At 44.7% G+C, this 21,687-nt stretch overlaps 1 protein-coding gene across 2 annotated transcripts; it reads right to left on the bottom strand.

Annotated features, from left to right (window-relative positions):
• Window positions 1-169: 169 nt before the first annotated feature.
• Window positions 170-20,293, bottom strand: LOC106612896 (serine/threonine-protein kinase DCLK1). Of its 2 annotated transcripts, none has more exons than XM_014214543.2 (16): window positions 19,851-20,293; window positions 18,892-19,254; window positions 16,840-17,186; window positions 9,905-10,004; window positions 9,568-9,666; window positions 9,299-9,393; window positions 6,805-6,892; window positions 6,155-6,333; window positions 5,648-5,767; window positions 5,251-5,397; window positions 4,867-5,000; window positions 4,590-4,667; window positions 4,215-4,305; window positions 4,047-4,127; window positions 3,489-3,602; window positions 170-2,993 (listed from the first exon to the last, which is right to left on the bottom strand). In XM_014214543.2, exons 2-16 carry the CDS (start codon window positions 19,250-19,252, stop codon window positions 2,742-2,744), a joined length of 2,286 nt encoding a protein of 761 aa, XP_014070018.2. In that variant the 5' UTR covers window positions 19,253-19,254; window positions 19,851-20,293; the 3' UTR covers window positions 170-2,741. The 2 variants fall into 2 exon arrangements, with proteins under 2 accessions (XP_014070018.2, XP_014070017.2); XM_014214542.2 differs by having other exon boundaries at window positions 4,215-4,311; window positions 19,851-20,292.
• Window positions 20,294-21,687: the final 1,394 nt, after the last annotated feature.

Raw genomic sequence — 21,687 nt, 5'->3', positions numbered from 1 at the left:
ATGCATGTGGTTGTTGTCTTATCACTATCTTCTAGATCTGGTACAGATTATCCTATACTGCCATCTACTGGCTGGATGTTGTTATTGCTGCAGCTGTGGTTGCTGTTCGTAAATCCCAGATTGTCCTACTGTACTCCCCCTGGAACGACGCAGCACAATGAACAGGCTCTCAGATTGAGGAAGTGGTTTATTCACAGGATTGGCTTGGTGATGACCACTGTTAAAGGGTTGCTATACAGGAACAATGACCATTCCCTACCATCATCAGGCAAAAAAACGTGCTACTGGTGATGAATCCCGATCAAATTGGCTTCACATGTAGTCACTAAATCTTACATATCATTGGGTATCAATACATATTTTGCATAGCAACATACTTTCAATCTGTACTTTTTAATTCTCTCACAATAGAAATTTGGACAATTACATTCAGCAGATAGATACACTTACTCTGTTTCTATGATTAAAACTCGGTGTCCTAGAGGACAAACAAGTGTTCCACACAGCAATCATCTCATGTTTCTCTTGTGCGTTTTGCTTCTCTCTCTAGACCTGTCTGAATTACTGTGCTTCTCTCTCTAGACCTGTCTGAATCACTGCGCTTCTCTCTCTAGACCTGTCTGAATCACTCCGCTTCTCTCTCTAGACCTATCTGAATCACTGTGCTTCTCTTTCTAGACCTGCCAACTCACTGTGCTTCTCTCTCTAGATCTGCCAACTCACTGTGCTTCTCTCTCTAGATCTGCCAACTCACTGTGCTTCTCTCTCTAGACCTGCCAACTCACTGTGCTTCTCTCTCTAGACCTGTTAACTCACTGTGCTTCTCTCTCTAGACCTGTTAACTCACTGTGCTTCTCTCTCTAGACCTGCCAACTCACTGTGCTTCTCTCTCTAGACCTGCCAACTCACTGTGCTTACACCAGGGGATGGAACCAAAATTATTTTCCAATTGTATCGTTATTAACAGAACCATTTTTTTTGTTCAGTTCCATTGTTCTGACCAGCAAAATAAAGTTCTGAACCGGTTTGAACCCCCAAACTAGTAGCAGTTTATATCGTTCCTTTCTGTTCCTTTTTAAACCTCTGCAATCATAGTTTTTTTTAAACATTTAACTCAACATTAAATGACTTTACCAATCAGTGCGGATATAGCAGCTTGCTATGGAGCGGGCAAGCGATAGTTGTTTACATGCATTGGACAGACAATTGTAGGGAGTGAGATGTGACTGAAATGTTGCGGTTGGGGAGAGAGTGAGAGGGTGGAGGAGGCTTGAAGTGCTGGGCAACTCGTTTTGAACTGCATGATTTTCAGGTTTTCAGTTCTGTTCCCTGAACCGGTTCCAACCCCTGGCTTACACACAGCAAGCTGAAAACTCAGGCGGCTCTGACAGCCACCGCCATAACACCTCTGTTCTGACATACATTCACAATGTATGGATTGTTTATAGTTAACAATAGCTTGAAAAAGTCTGTGCTGCCTAATGTTGGTAAGAGATCCAGAACTTAATTGCACTTGATCCATTGTGTTCAGGCCAATAATCATACTTTAAATAGGTAATTATTTTACTATCAACATATTAACATATTAACTGAAACAGGGCCAATTTTTTACAATAATAAAAAGCCATGAAAATGGCTGTTAATACTCTACCAAATACACAACCCTTTTCATAGTCCATTAAATGAGGACTCTACATGAACTGGCACACTGGCATAACAGTCATGGACAATAACACAATCAATCAACCAATCCATATGGTATAGCAGAATGCCTGGATAGCTTCTAGCTCCCCTCTCTGGTCCTCTGTAAAGTGTGTAGTATATTATGTCTACAACAGCACCAAGAACTACAGAATAGCTGAACACTAGATAGTTTGATAAAGAAAAATGGACTGGAGTGGACATGACTGTAGCCACATGTCCTTCTAGACACACATAGATTATATCTTCACATTACATGCATCATACAGCATGTCTTATTGAACATTCTAAAGCTGAGATTACATCTTTTCACTTAACTGTACAAGTTGTAATGAATTGGGTGCAATATAACTTCACACAAATAGATACCTAACTTGATGCATACATTTTCAAAATGAAGAATAATACATGGTATTTTGTTTTTATAGCGCTTTTCAAGGACCCAAAGTCATTATTATTATTATTATTTTCAAAATGTATGTTTAATCACATAAATACTTAAGATGCCCTATTTAGGGCGTATGAGGTCCCGTCAAGTTAAATGGAAGATTTTGATCTGTAGGTTAGTTGTGTTGCAGTGCTGTCCTGTTAGCAGGTTGGTTGGCCTGCAGTACTCACCTCCCAACACCAGGGGACCTCAGTGGACCATTATTCAGTATTTGCTGAAATAAGGCTTAACTATTGTATGTCTGTGTGGTGTCTTAAAAAGATATGGAGATACAGATTCTCTGCCTTAGTAACCTCTCAGGGCCAGAGCAGAACCCATCCAGAATACACCTTTAACCTTGACCCTAACCTCTACCCTTTAACGCTAACCCCACCCTAACTGATCTCTATGCATGGCTCTGACCCCAGTGTATCTTAGGGTTAACTGACACTGTAGCCGGAATGACAAATCAATGTTTAAGTAATTGGCAGGCATCTTGACAGACTGTTGTCGTGAATACAGGGACATGGGTTAGTGTTAGTACAGGGATACGTGCCCCTGTCCTTCCTCTGTCTCTCTCCATCCTCCTCTCCCCTCTCTCTTCCTTCGGGGTCTAGAAGGGGGAGGTGGGGGAGCGGACGGTGTCAGCGGAGCTAGGAGAGGTGGGGGAGGGGCTGGGGGAGTAATCTTCTGACTCTGAGGTAAAGTCAGTGGGAGAGAGGGCAGGGTTATTGGAGCTGTGGGCAGAGCTTTGTCTGGCACTGGTGGGGAAGCCAGTTGGTTGGGGGCCAGGGCGGGGCTTCAACCTCACATCCTGCTGGTGTCTTAGTCTGAAATCCTGCTGCTCCTTATCAAGAGGGGTGGTCTGAGAGGGAGAGGGGAGAGAGAAGGGGGGAGGGAGAGAGGAGGGAGAGAGAGGACAAAGAGAGAGAGGCAGAGAGAGAGGGGGAGAGAAGGGCAAATAGAGAGAATCAGAGAGAGAGGAGGGAGAGAGGCAGAGAGAGGGGGAGAGAGGAGGGGGGAGAAAGAGGACAAAAGGAGAGAGGCAGAGAGACATGGGGAGAGAAGGGCAAATAGAGAGAATCAGAGACAGGAGCGAGAGAGAGGCAGAGCGAGAGGAGAGAGAGAGGCAGAGAGAGAGGAGGGAGAGAGGCAGAGAGAGAGGAGGGATAAGAGGGCATGCATTAGATGTTAGGGTTACATGTGAAGAACCTAATGTTTTGGGCTGTACACATTCTGAACAGTCGTAAACACCTACACAGCCTTGAGTAAGAATGACTAAGGGGGATCCTTACTGTGATAATAACAGTGTGTGATGGTGTGGTGTGATGGTGTGGTGTGATGGTGTGTGTGTCCCTACTGTGATAACAGACACTCCAGCAGTGGTGCTGCAGGCTTTAGGACCAGTGTTGAAGTGTTTCTTAATCTTCCCAGCCACAGAGAGCTGCTGGTCGTTCACTAATCGCCCATCATCCTGGAACACAGACAGAACCTCTGATAGAGCTGGTCAAGGAACACACACACAGACAGACAGACTAGACCTACCATATGTATGTTCTATGTAGTATGTTTTAGGTAGTATGTTTATGTAGTATGTTTCAGGTAGTATGTTTTAGGTAGTGTGTTTTAGGTAGTATGTTTTAGGTAGTATGTTTTAGGTACCATGTTTTAGGCAGTATGTTTTAGGCAGTATGTTTTAGGTACTATGTTTTAGGTACTATGTTTTAGGTAGTATGTTTTAGGTAGTATGTTTTAGGTACCATGTTTTAGGCAGTATGTTTTAGGCAGTATGTTTTAGGTATTATGTTTTATGTTCTATGTTTTAGGTAGTATGTTTTAGGTACAGTGTTTTAGGTACTATGTTTTAGGTAGTATGTTTTAGGTAGTATGTTTTAGGTAGTATGTTTTAGGTACTCACATTGACCCAGGGGTGATCCAGAACCTGCAGAGCTGTGTATCTCTGTTCCACCTTCACCTGCAGCATCCCAGTAATCAGCTCCTACAATAAATCAATCAACTTGTTTATTTGTATTTCTTTTTTTACAAACATTTGTCACTAAGTGCAGGGATAGAACCATAGACCAACCTTAGCAGTGACAGACACGTTGTCCCAGGACGGTGAAGGGAAGTCTAATTGTCCCGTTAGAATCTGGTCCAACAGAATCTCCTGGTCCTCACTGCTCCTGGACAAACACATGAAAGCAAGTAATTATCATCAGTATTATAATGTGATTTTCTATCTGGGTATACTGAAATACCATGAGCAGCACACTAAAACTGACTTTAAAGGGTAATTTACACTTCAGCCGACATCAGAAGCTTTTACTATGAATGCAATCTCTGCAAACATATGGGAAAATGCCTTTAAACAGCTTATTGTCGGTTGTCTAGTGCGCTGAGCTAGAGCGTGCCTGGGATTCAATCCCGGCCTATGACAAATCAGACATAGAACAGTACTGACCCACTGAAGGGAGGGAAGCCACACAGCAGGATGTATGTGATCACTCCAGCTGCCCAGATATCAACCTTCAGCCCATACCTGTCGGGACAACACACACACCTCTTAGATGACAATACACACACCTGTCAGAGGACAATACACACACCTGTCAGAGGACAACACACACACCTGTCAGAGGACAACACACACACCTGTCAGAGGACAACACACACACCTGTTAGATGACAACACACACACCTGTCAGAGGACAACACACACCTGTAACACATAGACGTACCCTGTCTCTGCGATGATCTCAGGTGCTACATAGGTGGGGGTGCCACAGACCAGGTAGAGGAGTCCATCCACCAGGCTAGCCAAGCCAAAGTCCCCCAACTTCAGAGACTTACTACCATCCTGATGCTCATACACCTGGGACATACAGTGAAGCATAGGCCGGGATTCAATGGAGGGCGCGTTACAGACTTTTAAAGGTCATTTATGGTTGAGTCGACATGCGCAGCATTTTCCCTGAATGCGATCTCCCTGAACGTCAGGGGTTTAAAAGGTGCATTGTATGGTGTGCCGCACTTTAACACACCTTGAATCCCGGCTAGATATAAACAGAAATAAACAAACACACAAAAACATAATACACACACACACACGCACGCACACTCACCAGCAGGTTCTCAGGTTTGATGTCTCTGTGCACGATGTTGAGGCTGTGCAGGTACTTGATGGCACTGGCCAGGTTATAAAGCATCCCACTAGCATCTCTCTCTGTGTATTTACTAGAGGAAGTGATGGCATCAAACAGGTCACCCCCCTGTGGACCGATACACACATTATACCTCACAACACGCAGAGTTGTAATGAACAGTGTTGACCTACATGACTCTATCCCATAACAGGGTGTAATCTATGAAACGCATGACCAGGTACAGCGCATCTTGAGCAGCTTGCCAGGGTCTAAGCTCCGGACCACTCAGCCCACTGTCTGTGCCCTTTCCTCTCTGTATCCCTCAATAAACCTGTCTCCAAAATCTACTGTTCTTCTCGCTGTCCTGCCAACTCACCTTGACCAGCTCCATGACTAGGTAAAGCTCGCTGTAGGTGTCCATTTCCTCAATCAGTAGAACGATGTTGGGGTGTTTGACACGACGGAGGATGGACACCTCGTTCTGGATCATGTGCTCCTGGGGAATAACAACAAGTATTAATAGTATTCTTAATAGTACTGTAGTACAGGTAATAATAATATAATACTACTACTACTATCAAACTACTGGAGACCATGCATTCATTTTCAATGGGGGGAGGATACACAAGGAAATATTCAGCGACTTAACAGTCAGCTACTATGAGCTGAGCAAGTCCCATGTTAATGCAAATTGACAGTGGCGCGACCCCTCGATAACCAATCGGAAGAGGTAGGGTCTCACTAGCTCACTTTGACATCCTGCTTGATAGGCATTAGCGAATGTGATGTGTTCTGAAGATACACCCACAAAAAGAGAGCTCTGCGATTCCTTACTACTCTGTAGCTTTCGGTATAACTGGGCCGATACAGGAGTAGTTCTCACCTTTCCCCTACATTTGCCTTTGTTGATGATCTTCAGGGCGTATTCTCTGCCGGTACATCTCTCCACACACTCTCTGACCACAGCAAAGGTACCGTCACCTAAAGTCCTCCCCACCTTGTACCTCTCAGCGATGGACGGAGGGACGGAGGGACACTCATCACTCAGCAGGTTCAGCTCCGCTATCAAACCAGGCAAACAGGAGAGTTCGGTCATGTCTGCTACTGCACTCTCCACTCCACAGTCCCCAGATTAATAATGGCAAAATTAAATCTGTATCGAGGAAGATCAGTGCTATAGCGCAATTTACATTTAAAGGTAATTTCCAATTCAGCCGACAAATGCAGCGTTTACCATAAATGCAGTTTCCGTGAACGTGGGAACATTGCCTTTAAATGTCAGTCGCGATATAGTGCTGATCTTCTGCGTTATGGATTGAATCTAGGACTAAGTCTCTGTCCCATAGGCACCCTATCGCCTATACAGTGCACTACTTTTACTTACTTTGTTTACTGACTTTTTTTCTGCACTGGTCAAAAGCAGTGCACTATAAAGGGAATAGGGTGCAGTTTGGGACGCTACCAACGCCTTCTAGAGCATGGTCAATGGGAAGGCTGCCCTTAAACATGTATACAGTATGTCCTCTCTCCTACCTTCACTACCTGCTCCGTCTCCCTCATCCATGGAACTACACACCTTGGTGGAGGCTAGAGACAGGGACGAGCCACTGTGTTGGGACCCCTGAGAGAGGGAGAGATCATATATGCTTTTTGAACACATGGATGTTGACAGTTTGGGCATCTATAGACTATCTCTGGGGGACTATCTATAAGGGACTATCTATAAGGGACTATCAATAGGGGACTATCAATGGAGGATTATATATAGGGGACAATATATAGGGGACTATATATAGGGGACTATATATAGGGGACTCTCTATAGGGGACTATCTATAGGGGACTATATATATGGAACTATATATAGGGGACTATCTATATAGGACTATCTATAGGGGACTATCTATATGAGACTATCTATAGGGGACTATATATATGGGACTATATATAGGGGACTCTCTATAAGGGACTATATACAGTTGAAGTCGGAAGTTTACATACTCCACAAATTTCTTGTTAACAAACTACAGTTTTGGAAAGTCGGTTAGGACATCTACTTTGTGCATGACACAAGTAATGTTTCCAACAATTGTTTACAGACACATTATTTCACTTAAAATTCACTGTATCACAATTCCAGTGGGTCAAAAGTTTACATACACTAAGTTGACTGTGCATTTAAACAGCTTGGAAAATTCCAGAAAATGATGTCATGGCTTTAGAAGCTTCTGATAGGCTAATTGACATAATTTGAGTCAATTGGAGGTGTACCTGTGGATGTATTTCAAGGCCTACATTCAAATTCAGTTCCTCTTTGCTTGACATCATGGGAAAATCAAAAGAAATCTGCTAATACCTCAGAAAAACTATTGTAGAACTCCACAAGTCTGGTTCATCCTTGGGAGCAATTTCCAAATGCCTGAAGGTACCACGTTCATCTGTACAAACAATAGTACACAAGTATAAACACCATGGGACCACGCAGCTGTCATACCGCTCAGGAAGGAGATGCATTCTGTCTCCTAGAGATGAGCGTACTTTGGTGCGAAAAGTGCAAATCAATCCCAGAACAACAGCAAAGGACCTTGTGAAGATGCTGGAGGAAACGGGTACAAAAATATCTATAGCTACAGTAAAACGAGTCCTATATCAACATAACCTGAAAGGCCGCTCAGCAAGGAAGAAGCCACTGCGCCTAAACCACCATAAAAAAGCCAGACTACGGTTTGCAACTGCACATGGGGGCAAAGATCGTACTTTTGGAGAAATGTCCTTTGGTCTGATGAAAAAAAATGGAACTGTTCGGCCATAATGACCATTGTTATGTTTGGAGGAAAAAGGGGGAGGCTTGCAAGCTGAAGAACACCATCCCAACCATGAAGTACGGGGGGTGGCAGCATCATGTTGTGGGGGTGCTTTGCTGCAGGAGGGTCTGGTGCACTTCACAAAATAGATGGCATCATGAGGCAGAAAAATGTTGTGGATATATTGAAGCAACATCTCAAGACATCAGTCAGGAAGTTAAAATGGACAATCACCCCAAGCATACTTCCAAACTTGTGGCAAAATGGCTTAAGGACAACAAAGTCAAGGTATTGGAGTGGCCATCACAATGCCCTGACCTCAACCCTATAGAAAATGTGTGGGCAGAACAGAAAAAGTGTGTGCGAGCAAGGAGGCCTACAAACCTGACTCACACCAGCTCTGTCAGGAGGAATGGGCCAGAATTCACCCAACTTATGTGGGAAGCTTGTGGAAGGCTACCCAAAACGTTTGACCCAAGTTAAACAATTTAAAGGCAATGATACCAAATACTAATTGAGTGTATGTAAACTTCTGGCCCACTAGGAATGCGATGAAAGAAATAAAAGCTGAAATAAATCATTCTCTCTACTATTATTCTGACATTTCACATATAGGGGGCTCTCTATAGGGGACTCTATAGGGGACTATATATAGGGGACTATCTATAGACTATCTGTAGGATACTATGGTCTCTGTTCAATCAGATCCGTTTTAGCCGACATCCGCATAGTGGTGTTGTTGGCGGTGTCGGAGGTGGAACTGCGTTAGAGCTGTCAAATCTACAAGTGACTCCTAGAATTATACCGAAAGGGGACTTTGCTCTTGGCTGCATGGAGTTGCATTAAGAGAAATCCCATGCAGCCTTGTTTACAAGTTCAAACACTGGAATGTGAGATGTAATCTACACCTTGATTAGGCTGATAGAAATCCTCATTATTATGTTTAATGATTTTCAATTTCAGCGTCATTATTTCTGTAGGCTATAGCCTACACTTTCTCATTCTGAGCTTCTAATGGGAGTGGGACGTGTGTGACTTTGTGACAATGATCAAGAGCAGCTGCTCACCGATTTGACAGCTCCAATGCAGTTACACCTCCAATACCGCCCAAAACATCAGCTATGTGGGTGCCAGCTATAACCGGTTAACGCTTGATCCGATTGAATATAGGCTTATGTTAATAAAGCGTTGTGATTATATTAGTAAAGCATTGTGTGGTCCTACCCTGCGTCGTTGGAGGCTGGCAGGACTGGTAGGAGACGGGCTGGGGGACTTCCCTGAGCGAGGAGTCGACAGCTGACTGCCTGCTGTCCCATTGGCTACAGTACAGACACAAGAGGTTAGAGGTCAGAGAAAGACACTGCTCATTCAGTTGGTTGCTGATAAGAAGGGCAAACACACATTGCAAAAAAAATACAGATGTTGATTCTGCAGGTGACTTATGCACCCACGCACGCATGCACAAAAACAGACACACACTCACAGGGCCATACCTGAACCTGAGCTTCGGCGTGAGCCTCCTCCTCTGGGTGAGTAGCGTCCCAGCAGAGAGGAGATCCGACCGTATGACGTCGACTTCACCACCCTACACTCTGGAGGGAGAGGACACACGGTCAGATATCACACACACACACACACCTATACACACACACACACCTATACACACACACACACACACACACACACACACACACACACACACACACACACACACACACACACACACACACACACACACACACACACACACACACACACACACACACACACTAATTACTCCCGTGACATTCTAATTTAAATGTTATTGTACTGTTATCATAACTATCTCACCACTCTCATCTAAGAGGAAGTCATCTTGGTAGCGAAACTTCTCTGGACCACAGGCCATAAAGATGTCATCATCACCAAAGAAGTCCTGAAGGCATGTCACCTGGAAAAGACCGACAGTTAGACAGTGTCAGTCACCTGGAACATGGATACCACAAATAACTAGTCTTCACATGACTTATTCATTATTGATATGACACAGACAGGTAGCCTGGGTACCAGACCTGTTTGTGCTATCATTCCAATCATTGCCACTCCTTGTCATATGCCACACTTCTGATGGTGTTTGACCTATGACAAGGAGTGGCAAGGATTAGAATGATAGCACAAATAGGTCTGGTACAGAGACTAACAGACTGGGTCTATCTCTCTCTTAACAGTACTTCCTCGCCTTCCCCGTTTAATCTGAGCCTAGAAGAAAGTCTTTGTCCTCCCTCCCCGTGTCCCTCCCACTCCTCTCTCCCACCTTCCCTTTATCCCTCCCCCTTCCCTGCACCCCCTCCTCTCTCACCCTTCCCTGTATCCCCCTCCTCTCCCCCTTCCCTGTATCCCTCCCCCTCCTCTCTCCCCCTTCCCGCATTCCTCCCTATCCTCTCTTCTTCCCCTTCCCTTTATCTCTCCCCCTACTCACTCCCCGCTTCTCCCACCTCCTCACCCCCTCCGTATCCCTCCACTCTCCCTGCTCGCCCTGCCCCCTAACTGTTAGAACTGTTAAGACTCCATGGATTGAGGAGGAATTGAAAAACTGTATGGTTGAAAGAGATGGGGAAAAAGGAGTGGCTAATAATTCTGGCTGCACATCTGACTAGCTGACTTACCGCAAATTGAGAAATGCTGTGACTAAACTCAACAAAAAGAAGATTAAACTGTAATATGAAGCCAAGATCAATGGTATAAAGAATGATGGAAAAACCCTTTGGAGTACTTTAAATGAAATTATGGGCAGAAAGACAAATTCAACTCCATGTTTTATCTAATCAGGTGGCTTATTCATCACAAAACCATTTGATGTTGCCAAATATTTTAATTATTATTTCATTAGCAAAGTGGACAGACTTAGAATGGAAATGCCAACAATGAACAGTGAGCCATCATACTCATGCATTAAAAAATGAAAAATTGAAAAAGCATTGTAAGTTTGAATTTTGTAAAGTTAGTGTGGGAGAGGTGGAGAAATTATTGTTATCGATCAATAATGACAAACCTCCTGGCATTGACAACTTAGATGGAGAGATGCTGAGGATGGTAGCTGACTCTATAGCCTATCTGTCATATCTTTAATCTGAGCCTAGTGTAAAGTCTTTGTCCTCAGGCCTGGAGGGAAGCCAAAGTCATTCCGCTACCCAAGAGTAGTAAAGTGGCCTTTACTGTTTCTAACAGCAGACCTATCCGCTTGCTGCCAGCTCTTAGCAAACTGTTGGAAAAAATTGTGTTTGACCGAATACAATGCCATTTCTCTGTAAACAAATTAACAACAGACTTCAGCATGCTTATATAGAAGGGCATTCAACATGTACTGCACTGACACAGATGACTGATGATTGGTTGAAAGAAATTGATAATAAGATTGTGGGAGCTGTGCTGTTAGATTTCAGTGCAGCCTTTGACATTATTGACCATAACCTGTTGTTGAGAAAACATATGTGTTAGCGCTTTTAAACCTCTGCCATATTGTGGATTCAGAGCTATCTATCTAATAGAACTCAGTGTTTTCTTTAATGTAATCTTCTCTAATGTCAAACGTGTAAAGTGTGGTGTACCGCAGGGCAGCTTCTAGGCCCTCTACTATTTAATATTTTTACCAATGACCTGCCACTGGCATTAAACAAAGCATGTGTGTCCATGCATGCTGATGATTCAACCATATATGCATCAACAACCACAGCTAATGAAGTCACTGAAACCCTTGACAAAGAGTTGCAGTCTGTTTTGGAATGGGTGGCCAGTAATAAACTGGTTTTGACCATCTCTAAAACGAAGAGCATAGTATTTGGTACAAATCATTCCCTAAGTTCTAGACCTCAGCTGAATCTGGTAATGAATGGTGTGGCTGTTGAACAAGTTGAGGAGACTGAATTACTTGGTGTTAACTTAGATTGTAAACTGTCATGGTCAAAACGTATAGATTGTAAAGATGGGGAGAGGTCTGTCCGTAATTAAGATATGCTCTGCTTTTTTGACACCACACTACAAAAAGCAAATCCTGCAGGCTCTAGTTTTGTCTTATCTTGATTATTATTCAGTTGTGTGGTCGAATGCTGCAAGAAAAGACCTAGTTAGGCTGCAGCTGGCCCCGAACAGAGTGGTACGTCTTGCTCGTCATTGTAATCAGAGGTCTAATATTAATACTATGCATGCCCGTCTCTCTTGGCTAAGAGTTGAGAAGAGACTGACTGCATCACTTTATAAGAAACAATGTGCTGAAAATTCCAAAATGTTTGTATAGTCAACAGCTCTGACACACACACTTACCCCACCAGACATGCCACCAGGGGTCTTTTCACAGTCCCCAAATCCAGAACAAATTCAAGAAAGCGTACAGTATTATATTGAGCCATTATTGCATGGAACTCTGTTCCATCTCAAATTGCTCAAAATGAACATGGTTTCAAAAAACAGATAAAGCAACACAATGCCCCTATTTAACTAGGCAAGTCAGTTAACAACACATTCTTATTTTCAATGACAGCCTAGAGACAGTGGGTTAACTGCCTTGTTCAGGGGTAGAGCAATAGATTTGTACCTTGTCAGCTCGGGGATTCGATCTTGCAACCTTTCGGTTACTAGTCCAACACTCTAACCACTAGGCTACACTGCCGCCCTGTGCCTAGATAGTTTTTGTGTATGTTTTGATATGTAGGCTACGTGTGCCTTTTTAAAATTGATGGAGTTCTGTCCTTGAGCTGTTCTTGTCTATTAATGTTCTGTAATATGTCATGTTTCATGTTTTGTGTGGAACCCAGGAAGAGTAGCTGCTGCTTTCGTAACAGCTAATGGGGATCCTAATAAAAAAATATATATATAAAAAATACCCCCTCCTCCCCACCTCCTCTCCGTCCTCAACTTCCCCACCTCGCCCTCTCCTCTCACCCCCTCCCTACTTCTCCCACCTCCTCACCCCTCCCCCATATCCCTCCTCCTCGCTCCCTGACCCCCACCTCCTCTCCCCCTCCCCGTCTTCACCCTCCCCACCCCATCTTCACCCTCCCTGCCTTCTCCTCCCTCCCTCCCCCAGACAGTCATATAGGCCTAAAGTAAAGCATGCTGTCCTAATGGATGTACACAAAAAATACTGACTCATACTTACAACATTCCCACTGGAATTAAATGCCTCCCACTCAGAGACAGTCTTTCCAGAGACAGGCTGTTTCAGAGACAGACTTTTTCAAAGACAAGCAACTGACAGGCTGTACGGCAGGAGGTAGCCTAGCAGTTAAGGGTGTTGGGCTAGTAACCGAAAGGTTGCTGGTTTGAGTCCCGGAGCCGCCTAGGTAAAAAATCTGTTGTGCCCTTAAGCAAGGCACTTAACCCTAATTAAGAGTGTCTGCTAAATTATTTAAATGTAATGTTTCAAAGAAAGCCTATTGGCAGGCTAGTATCTGTCTTAGATCTGTTCATTCATTATTGAGAGACATTAGACAGACTGCTACAGTATGTCAACATGGGGAATGTATTCATATCAATAACAGATACAAGTAGTCAGGTTGAATATGATTACATGAGCAATCAGTAACAGAATATTAACTTACTGTAACACTAATCAAACAGACTAAGTAATCATACCACTATGCGTCTGGATATCTGAAATTAGCCAATAACCAGTATGTAAATCTCACTGGGTGTTTATGAAGAGCTGAGCAGAGTTCCAGCAGGCTGCTATATTACTACAGCTGCATCCCAAATGGCACCCTATTCCCAAATTAAAAGTAGTGCACTATATAGGGAATAGGGTATCATTTAGGACATAAGCCTGCAGCTGCAGTGGAGGAGATAAATTATGACTGGCTTCCGAGCTGCAAGTCAGCACAACTGTATATAGCTCCATTACTGTCCTGTAGAAGCTCCCTAACCCACAGTTACTGTGGAGTCAGACACTTAGCAACACTACATGAAGCAACGCTCAATTCATCACTCAGCTTACAGTACTCACATTAGTCCAGTATTCTCAGCCATAAGTGGCTGTATTTTCACCCCAGACAGATCACGTCAACAGTTCAACTTCACAGCTGATGTTCAGAAAACTTTTTAGTGCTAGGCCGGGATTCAATCTGTAAAACGCTGTCAACAATTAGGTTTTTAAAGGCAATGTCACCACGTTTGCAGATGTTGCATTTGTAGTAAACGCTGTAGACCGGCTCATTTAGAAATTGCTTTTAAATTGCACATTGTTGACAGTCGCGATCGGATTGAATCACGATCCTTGTCTGGCACTGTCTGAACAACGGCAGAGTCCCTTTCCCAGTAAAAGGAATTGCTTTACTGTGCAGTAATAGCACAGTAATAAGACAGCAATAACACAGCTATAACAGTAATAACACAACAGCATCATCTGATCTGTCCATCCATGTTAGGAGACGAGAGGTGCTGAAGCCAAACATCGACAGGCAATAAACCTCAGGCAGCAGTGACATCTCTACCACATCTGTGAGGCGCGCCGCGCGAGCGTGTGTGTGTGTGTGGATTGATTGCACAATCACCAATGAGAGGCCCAATCAAGGTCAACAGGCACACACACACACGCCTAACAGTGAAACACCAGTCAGACAGAGTTGCCAAGCACTGTATAGTATAGTAGACCAACCCTGATACCCACTGTATAGAACTGTACTCTATAGCCCAACCCTGATACCCACTGTATAGAACTGTACTCTATAGCCCAACCATGATAGCCACTGTATAGAACTGTACTATATAGCCCAACCCTGATACCCACTGTATAGAACTGTACTCTATAGCCCAACCCTGATACCCACTGTATAGAACTGTACTCTATAGCCCAACCCTGATACCCACTGTATAGAACTGTACTCTATAGCCCAACCCTGTACTCTATAGCCCAACCATGATACCCACTGTATAAAACTGTACTCTATAGCCCAACCTTGATACCCACTGTATAGAACTGTACTCTATAGTCCAACCCTAAAATCCATTAGTTTCACTTAGCAGCACAGAGAGCATATTGGCCTCATAAACCAACAACTGGAGAAACAATGATATTGACCCGCAAGTGTGTGACTGGAAAACTCTTGTCAATACATTCTAATTCTACCATAATTATTTAATGAGACAGTGAAGTTAAACTGAACCGGATGAACAGGATGAACCGCAGACATTACAGATGAATCCCTGAATGCATTTCATCTGCATGATATTGATGATAGAATATACAGCTACTATCTCCGATCATGTCTGGGTCATACGAGTACCCTGCACCATTCTCTAGCCTTCTTCAATAGCACTGACATACTGTTCTGCAACACTGAGCCACACACACAACATTCCCACTGCACCACTCTGCCGCAGAGGCTGTTCCATAGCAACCAGCCCAGGCAACCAGATCACCATAGAAACCGTCCAGGAGAGAAAAAAGGAAAACTACATCGGAGTTTCTTTGATAGAACCTATATAAGAGAGGAGAGACTGACTACTAATAGGCATATCACAACTACACAACATGTTTCCCAACTCTGCTTGCATCTTTCTCATTCACTTCTCCTATTTACTCTCTCTAGGGGCTGAGTCACTGGCCTACTGGTGCTCTTCTATGCCGTCCCTAGGAGGGGTGCGTCACTTGAGTGGGTTGAGTCACTGACGTGGTCTTCCTGTCTGGGTTGGCGCCCCCCCGGGGATGTGCCATGGCGGAGATCTTTGTGGGCTATACTCGGCCTTGTCTCAGGATGGTAAGTTGGTGGTTGAAGATATCCCTCTAGTGGTGTGGGGGCTGTGCTTTGGCAAAGTGGGTGGGGTTATACCTTATATCCTGCCTGTTTGGCCCTGTCCGGGGGTATCATCGGATGGGGCCACAGTGTCTCCTGACCCCTCCTGTCTCAGCATCCAGTATTTATGCTGCAGTAGTTTATGTGTCGGGGCTAGGGTTAGTCTTTTATATCTGGAGTATTTCTCCTGTCTTATCTGGTGTCCTGTGTGAATTTAAGTATGCTCTCTTTAATTCTCTCTTTCTCTCTTTCTTTCTTTCTCTCTCTCGGAGGACCTGAGCCCCAGGACCATGCCTCAGGACTACCTGGCATGATGACTCCTTGCTGTCCCCAGTCCACCTGGCCGTGCTGACCTGTTGCACCCTCGACAACCACTGTGATTACTATTATTTGACCATGCTGGTCATTTATGAACATTTGAACATCTTGGCCATGTTCTGTTAAAATCTCCACCTGGCACAGCCAGAAGAGGACTGGCCACCCCTCATAGCCTGGTTCCTCTCTAGGTTTCTTCCTAGGTTTTGGCCTTTCTAGGGAGTTTTTCCTAGCCACCGTGCTTCTACACCTGCATTGCTTGCTGTTTGGGGTTATAGGCTGGGTTTCTGTACAGCACTTTGAGATATCAGCTGATGTAAGAAGGGCTATATAAATACATTTGACTTGAAATTTGATTAGTAATCCTGAGTTCAGGACTCTGTGTGTTAAAGGGCTGTGTTCATGGGATTTATACCATATAGTCATCTGGTCATAAAGGCTATATTTCAAAAAGATGTAAAGATCATCCATTGGTCAATGTGTGAAAATGTCTCAGTGAAACTGTGCTCCTGAAACTCCTACTGACTTGGTTAATAAAGGATGTCAAACACAACAGACTGAGCCCAGAAACCTACTTCCAACTCTGCTAATTACCTTATAGCCCATACCTCTGAGTCTGTGGGGAAAGCTAAGCCTGAGAACCAGGCATTAACTTCGCTAATAAAACAGTCATTCATAACCTACCAGCTTCCCGTCCACGGTGTACAGTCTCTTGACGACCCCAGAGTCCATCTTGATGGCATCTGTGATGTCAGAGAGGACCTGTTCGAAGGAGTGGGCCGTCTTTTTGTTGAGGAGGATGCGGACGGCCTTACGAGGCTTCACCCCGCTCCGGATGATGGTGACCAGTTTGGGCCGGATGAAGTCCTTACTCTCCCTGGTCTCCGGGGCCCCAGCCTTGGCACTGCCCAGGGAGGGGGGGCCACGTGCAGAGGCAGCTGTCTTCACCCCAACTGACCAGTTGGGGTTGACATTCTTAGTGTAGTCCAGCTTCCTGTATGGCTCTATGGAGCCACACACATAGCTCTCTCCTGCAGGTAGGCAACATTCAGAGATAGGCCTACGTGGTCACAGCAACCATAGACTCACCTCACTGCATGCACCATGGAATGAAACAGCTATGAGATTTCAATTATAGAGTTTACAGACCTACTGGAAATATATTTGCCTATCAGCCTACTGGAGCAGGTTACTCACTGTACAGTGGGAAACCCAGACAAATTCACAATTTATTTTGATCTTAGACTTCTACTGTCCCATCCGTTAGGGTTAGCTCCTCAATACTGTCTCATCCCATCCGTTAGGGTTAGCTTCTCAATACTGTCTCATCCCATCCCTTAGGGTTAGCTTCTCAATACTGTCTCATCTCATCCCTTAGGATTAGCTTTTCAATACTGTCCCATCCAATCCCTTAGGGTTAGCGCCTCAATACTGTCTCATCCCATCCCTTAGGGTTAGCTTCTCAATACTGTCCCATCCAATCCCTTAGGGTTAGCTTCTCAATACTGTCTCATCCCATCCCTTAGGGTTAGCTTCTCAATACTGTCCCATCCAATCCCTTAGGGTTAGCTTCTCAATACTGTCTCATCCCATCCCTTAGGGTTAGCTTCTCAATACTGTCCCATCCAATCCCTTAGGGTTAGCTTCTCAATACTGTCCCATCCAATCCCTTAAGTTTAGCTCCTCAATACTGTCCCATCCCATCCCTTAGGGTTAGCTTCTCAATACTGTCCCATCCAATCCCTTAGGGTTAGCTTCTCAATACTGTCTCACCCCATCCCTTAGGGTTAGCTTCTCAATACTGTCTCATCCCATCCCTTAGGGTTAGCTTCTCAATACTGTCCCATCCAATCCCTTAAGTTTAGCTCCTCAATACTGTCCCATCCAATCCCTTAGGGTTAGCTTCTCAATACTGTCTCACCCCATCCCTTAGGGTTAGCTTCTCAATACTGTCCCATCCAATCCCTTAGGGTTAGCTTCTCAATACTGTCTCATCCCATCCCTTAGGGTTAGCTTCTCAATACTGTCCCATCCAATCCCTTAAGTTTAGCTCCTCAATACTGTCCCATCCCATCCCTTAGGGTTAGCTTCTCAATACTGTCCCATCCAATCCCTTAGGGTTAGCTTCTCAATACTGTCCCATCCAATCCCTTAGGGTTAGCGCCTCAATACTGTCTCACCCCATCCCTTAGGGTTAGCTTCTCAATACTGTCCCATCCAATCCCTTAGGGTTAGCTTCTCAATACTGTCTCATCCCATCCCTTAGGGTTAGCTTCTCAATACTGTCCCATCCAATCCCTTAGGGTTAGCTTCTCAATACTGTCCCATCCAATCCCTTAAGTTTAGCTCCTCAATACTGTCCCATCCAATCCCTTAGGGTTAGCTTCTCAATACTGTCTCACCCCATCCCTTAGGGTTAGCTTCTCAATACTGTCCCATCCAATCCCTTAGGGTTAGCGCCTCAATACTGTCTCATCCCATCCCTTAGGGTTAGCTTCTCAATACTGTCCCATCCAATCCCTTAGGGTTAGCTTCTCAATACTGTCTCATCCCATCCCTTAGGGTTAGCTTCTCAATACTGTCCCATCCAATCCCTTAGGGTTAGCGCCTCAATACTGTCTCATCCCATCCCTTAGGGTTAGCTTCTCAATACTGTCCCATCCAATCCCTTAGGGTTAGCTTCTCAATACTGTCCCATCCCATCCCTTAGGGTAGGGTTATTAAGGGTTAGCTTACCTTCCTCCAGCTGCTCCATGCCCAATATCTTCTTGGTCCCGTCAATAGAGTAGATGGTCCTGACCCCCTGGGGCAAGTTCACATTATCTGACAGGGAGCGGGTCAGATCGGCTAACAGGGCGTCTATAGACCGAAACCTGTCCTGGGAAATAGCGTAGACAATCCCTTTGAAGTAGCGGTCTCCGTTGCGGTAAAAGCGGACCTTCTTGGCCTTCTTCTCCGAGGCCAGGGACTGCAGTGTCCGGGTCCTGTACAGGCTACAGTGGGCACTGTGAGTGGGGCTCGGCAGCCCGTTGTTCCTGGAGCCTCTGCGGGTGTTTCTCTGGGCTTTCTCCCGCTCGTCAAAGTGCTCCAGCTCCATTACTGTAGTGGTGTTACACAGAAAGAGACAAATCAGGGAGGGGAGCATTATGGACGAGAACATTTTAACCTCAAGCATATTTTCCTTTGCAGAATAAACAAGCCATCCTTTAGTTTTAGTTGAATGCCATATAGGCCTACTGGAGAGAGTAGAATCAATTGGATTTTAGCATGAACTCTGAGGACAGGGCCGACATTCAGTGGTGCTGAATGGACAGCGCCGCAGGTGCGGTTCTACTAGCTAGCAGCTAGCTAGTCTGACAGTTAGGCTATAGCGGTGGCAGTAGTCAGAATGAACTCCCCGGTGACAGCGTGACAGCGCCGCTGGCTAGCCAGATAGAATTCTGCTGTTTGTGGGCAGTTTGTCACATACTAGCTCTTTCTGAGGGACATAAAATCTGATTGTAGGCTATAACACGCTCGCACATGTCATGCTCTCTAGTTTCGTCCACCACCCAATTGGCACTGTGATTCTAATCAAATGTCATGTTTGTTTTGATCATATTCATTTCTGACAATATAACCCAAGCTATTGTTAAATGACACGAAAGAACACATTATGGCATCTTAAAATATGTTTTGGGCAAATAATTGCTTACCTTTAATTGAAGTCTGATGCAGTCAACCGCGTCAATTTTTAGCAATTGCATATAGCAGCTCTCCAATAGACTGTGTCAGTGCTGATATGTGTAGTATAATGGCCCGAGCGATAGAAAAAGCATCCGTCCCTTTGTTGCCCTGTGATTGAGCAAGTGTACGCTGCAAGAGCTGCAGCTGGTTTCTGTGTCCTAAGCAGTGATTTCCAGATGGCCGTCCCTCATTGACATGCAGGCCTTCCGAGGGAAGCACCAAGCATCTCACCTCGCGAATGCTCCCTCCTCTCTCATCTTCTCTCCTCCCCTCTAGATGCGCTGAAACAAGGGGCGTGGTGCAGGCGGTCATTACACTGCTAGCCCCTCAGTGCACTAACTGCACTGACAGACACGAGGATTTTCAGCAACATTCTTGTTGATAACGCAGATACATACAGGTTTATGTGGCAAAATCCCTTTTCTCTTGACAATGCAGGGTAGCTTAGAGTTATAGACCCCCTCCACCCATAATCAGTGGAGTATTCCAGATGAGTGTCCCAAATGTAATGGCAGCCTATTCCCTATATAGTGCACTACTTTTGACCAGTGCATAAGGGTCTGGACAAAAGTAGTGCAGTAGGAAATAAGGTGCCATTTGGTAAGCAACATGAGCATCTATATGCTGGTGCTGAGGAGGATGTCTAGCAGTGTCTGCATTAGTGTACCATACTGCATGCACAAACACAGGGCAACCAAACACAAACCTGTCTGTAACAACCTAATAATGATAAAGCTGTACATACACAGAGAGGGTGAGAGAGGGAGAGAGAAGTGGAGAGAGAGAGAGAGAGAGAGAGAGAGAGAGAGAGAGAGAGAATGAACAGAGCTGATTGTCAGATCATTAACAACACCCTCAGGTTATGTACAGTACCAGTATTGATGATTGGGCAGACAGATGGAAAATACAGTTGTGACATGATTGGTTGTCTAACTCAGGAGGTAGTGGTATGAGGAGACAGAGAGCTGTAATGTTGTCTAACTCAGGAGGTAGTGGGAATGGGGAGACAGAGAGCTGTAATGTTGTCTAACTCAGGAGGTAGTGGTATGAGGAGACAGAGAGCTGTAATGTTGTCTAACTCAGGAGGTAGTGGTATGGGAGACAGAGAGCTGTAATGTTGTCTAACTCAGGAGGTAGTGTTATGAGGAGACAGAGAGCTGTAATGTTGTCTAACTCAGGAGGTACGGTAGAGAGATTAATGTTAAATTCTCTGGCAACAGCTCTGGTGGACATTCCTGCAGTCAGCATGCCAATTGCATGCTCCCTCAAATATCTACCCCCCGAATATCGGGATATCCAACTGGTAGTTACAGTCTTGTCCCATCACTGCAACTCATGTACGAACTCGGGAGAGGTGAAGGTCGAGAGCCGTGTGACTTCCGAAACACAACCCTGCCAAGCCGCACTGCTCGCTTAACCTGGAAGCCAGCTGCACCAATGTCTCAGAGGAAACACCAAACACACCTGAGGAAAGTGAATCAAAAAATATCAAACTCCCGTCTCATTTGAAGAATGAATTCTGACATGGGTTTCGGTGAGAAGCTCAACAATGAGACTACAGCATCTATGGACCTTCTCAGTGATAAGTGATGAATCGATGGTGTGTGACATATGTAGCCAATCATTTCATTTTGAGCAGAAGGAAATTCGCTCTGCTCTTTATCAAGAACCCATCAGAAGATACAGGGTAGCTTTCAGCGCTCCGACTCACAGTAGCTAGCCATGTCTGTCTTGATCACAAATTGACAAAAACACACAACTCAAATGTCAATCATGAACAAAATATACTAGGTCTTAAACTTCAAA

Source organism: Salmo salar, chromosome ssa09 (assembly GCF_905237065.1).
Source record: "Salmo salar chromosome ssa09, Ssal_v3.1, whole genome shotgun sequence".
NCBI classification, from domain to species: domain Eukaryota; kingdom Metazoa; phylum Chordata; class Actinopteri; order Salmoniformes; family Salmonidae; genus Salmo; species Salmo salar.
Note: the sequence above shows the minus strand (reverse complement) of the source record. Positions and strands in the feature narration are given on the sequence as shown.

Bases quoted from the DNA above. Each gene is read 5' to 3' on its own strand.
- LOC106612896 (XM_014214542.2), bottom strand. From the start codon at position 19,252: ATGGAGCTGGAGCACTTTGACGAGCGGGAGAAAGCCCAGAGAAACACC. The intron at 5,398-5,647 runs GTGAGTTGGCAG...ATCGGTCCACAG, and splicing joins TAGTCATGGAGCTGGTCAAG to GGGGGTGACCTGTTTGATGC. The intron at 2,994-3,488 runs GTAGGGACACAC...TCTCCCTCTCAG, and splicing joins CTGGAGTGTCTGTTATCACA to ACCACCCCTCTTGATAAGGA.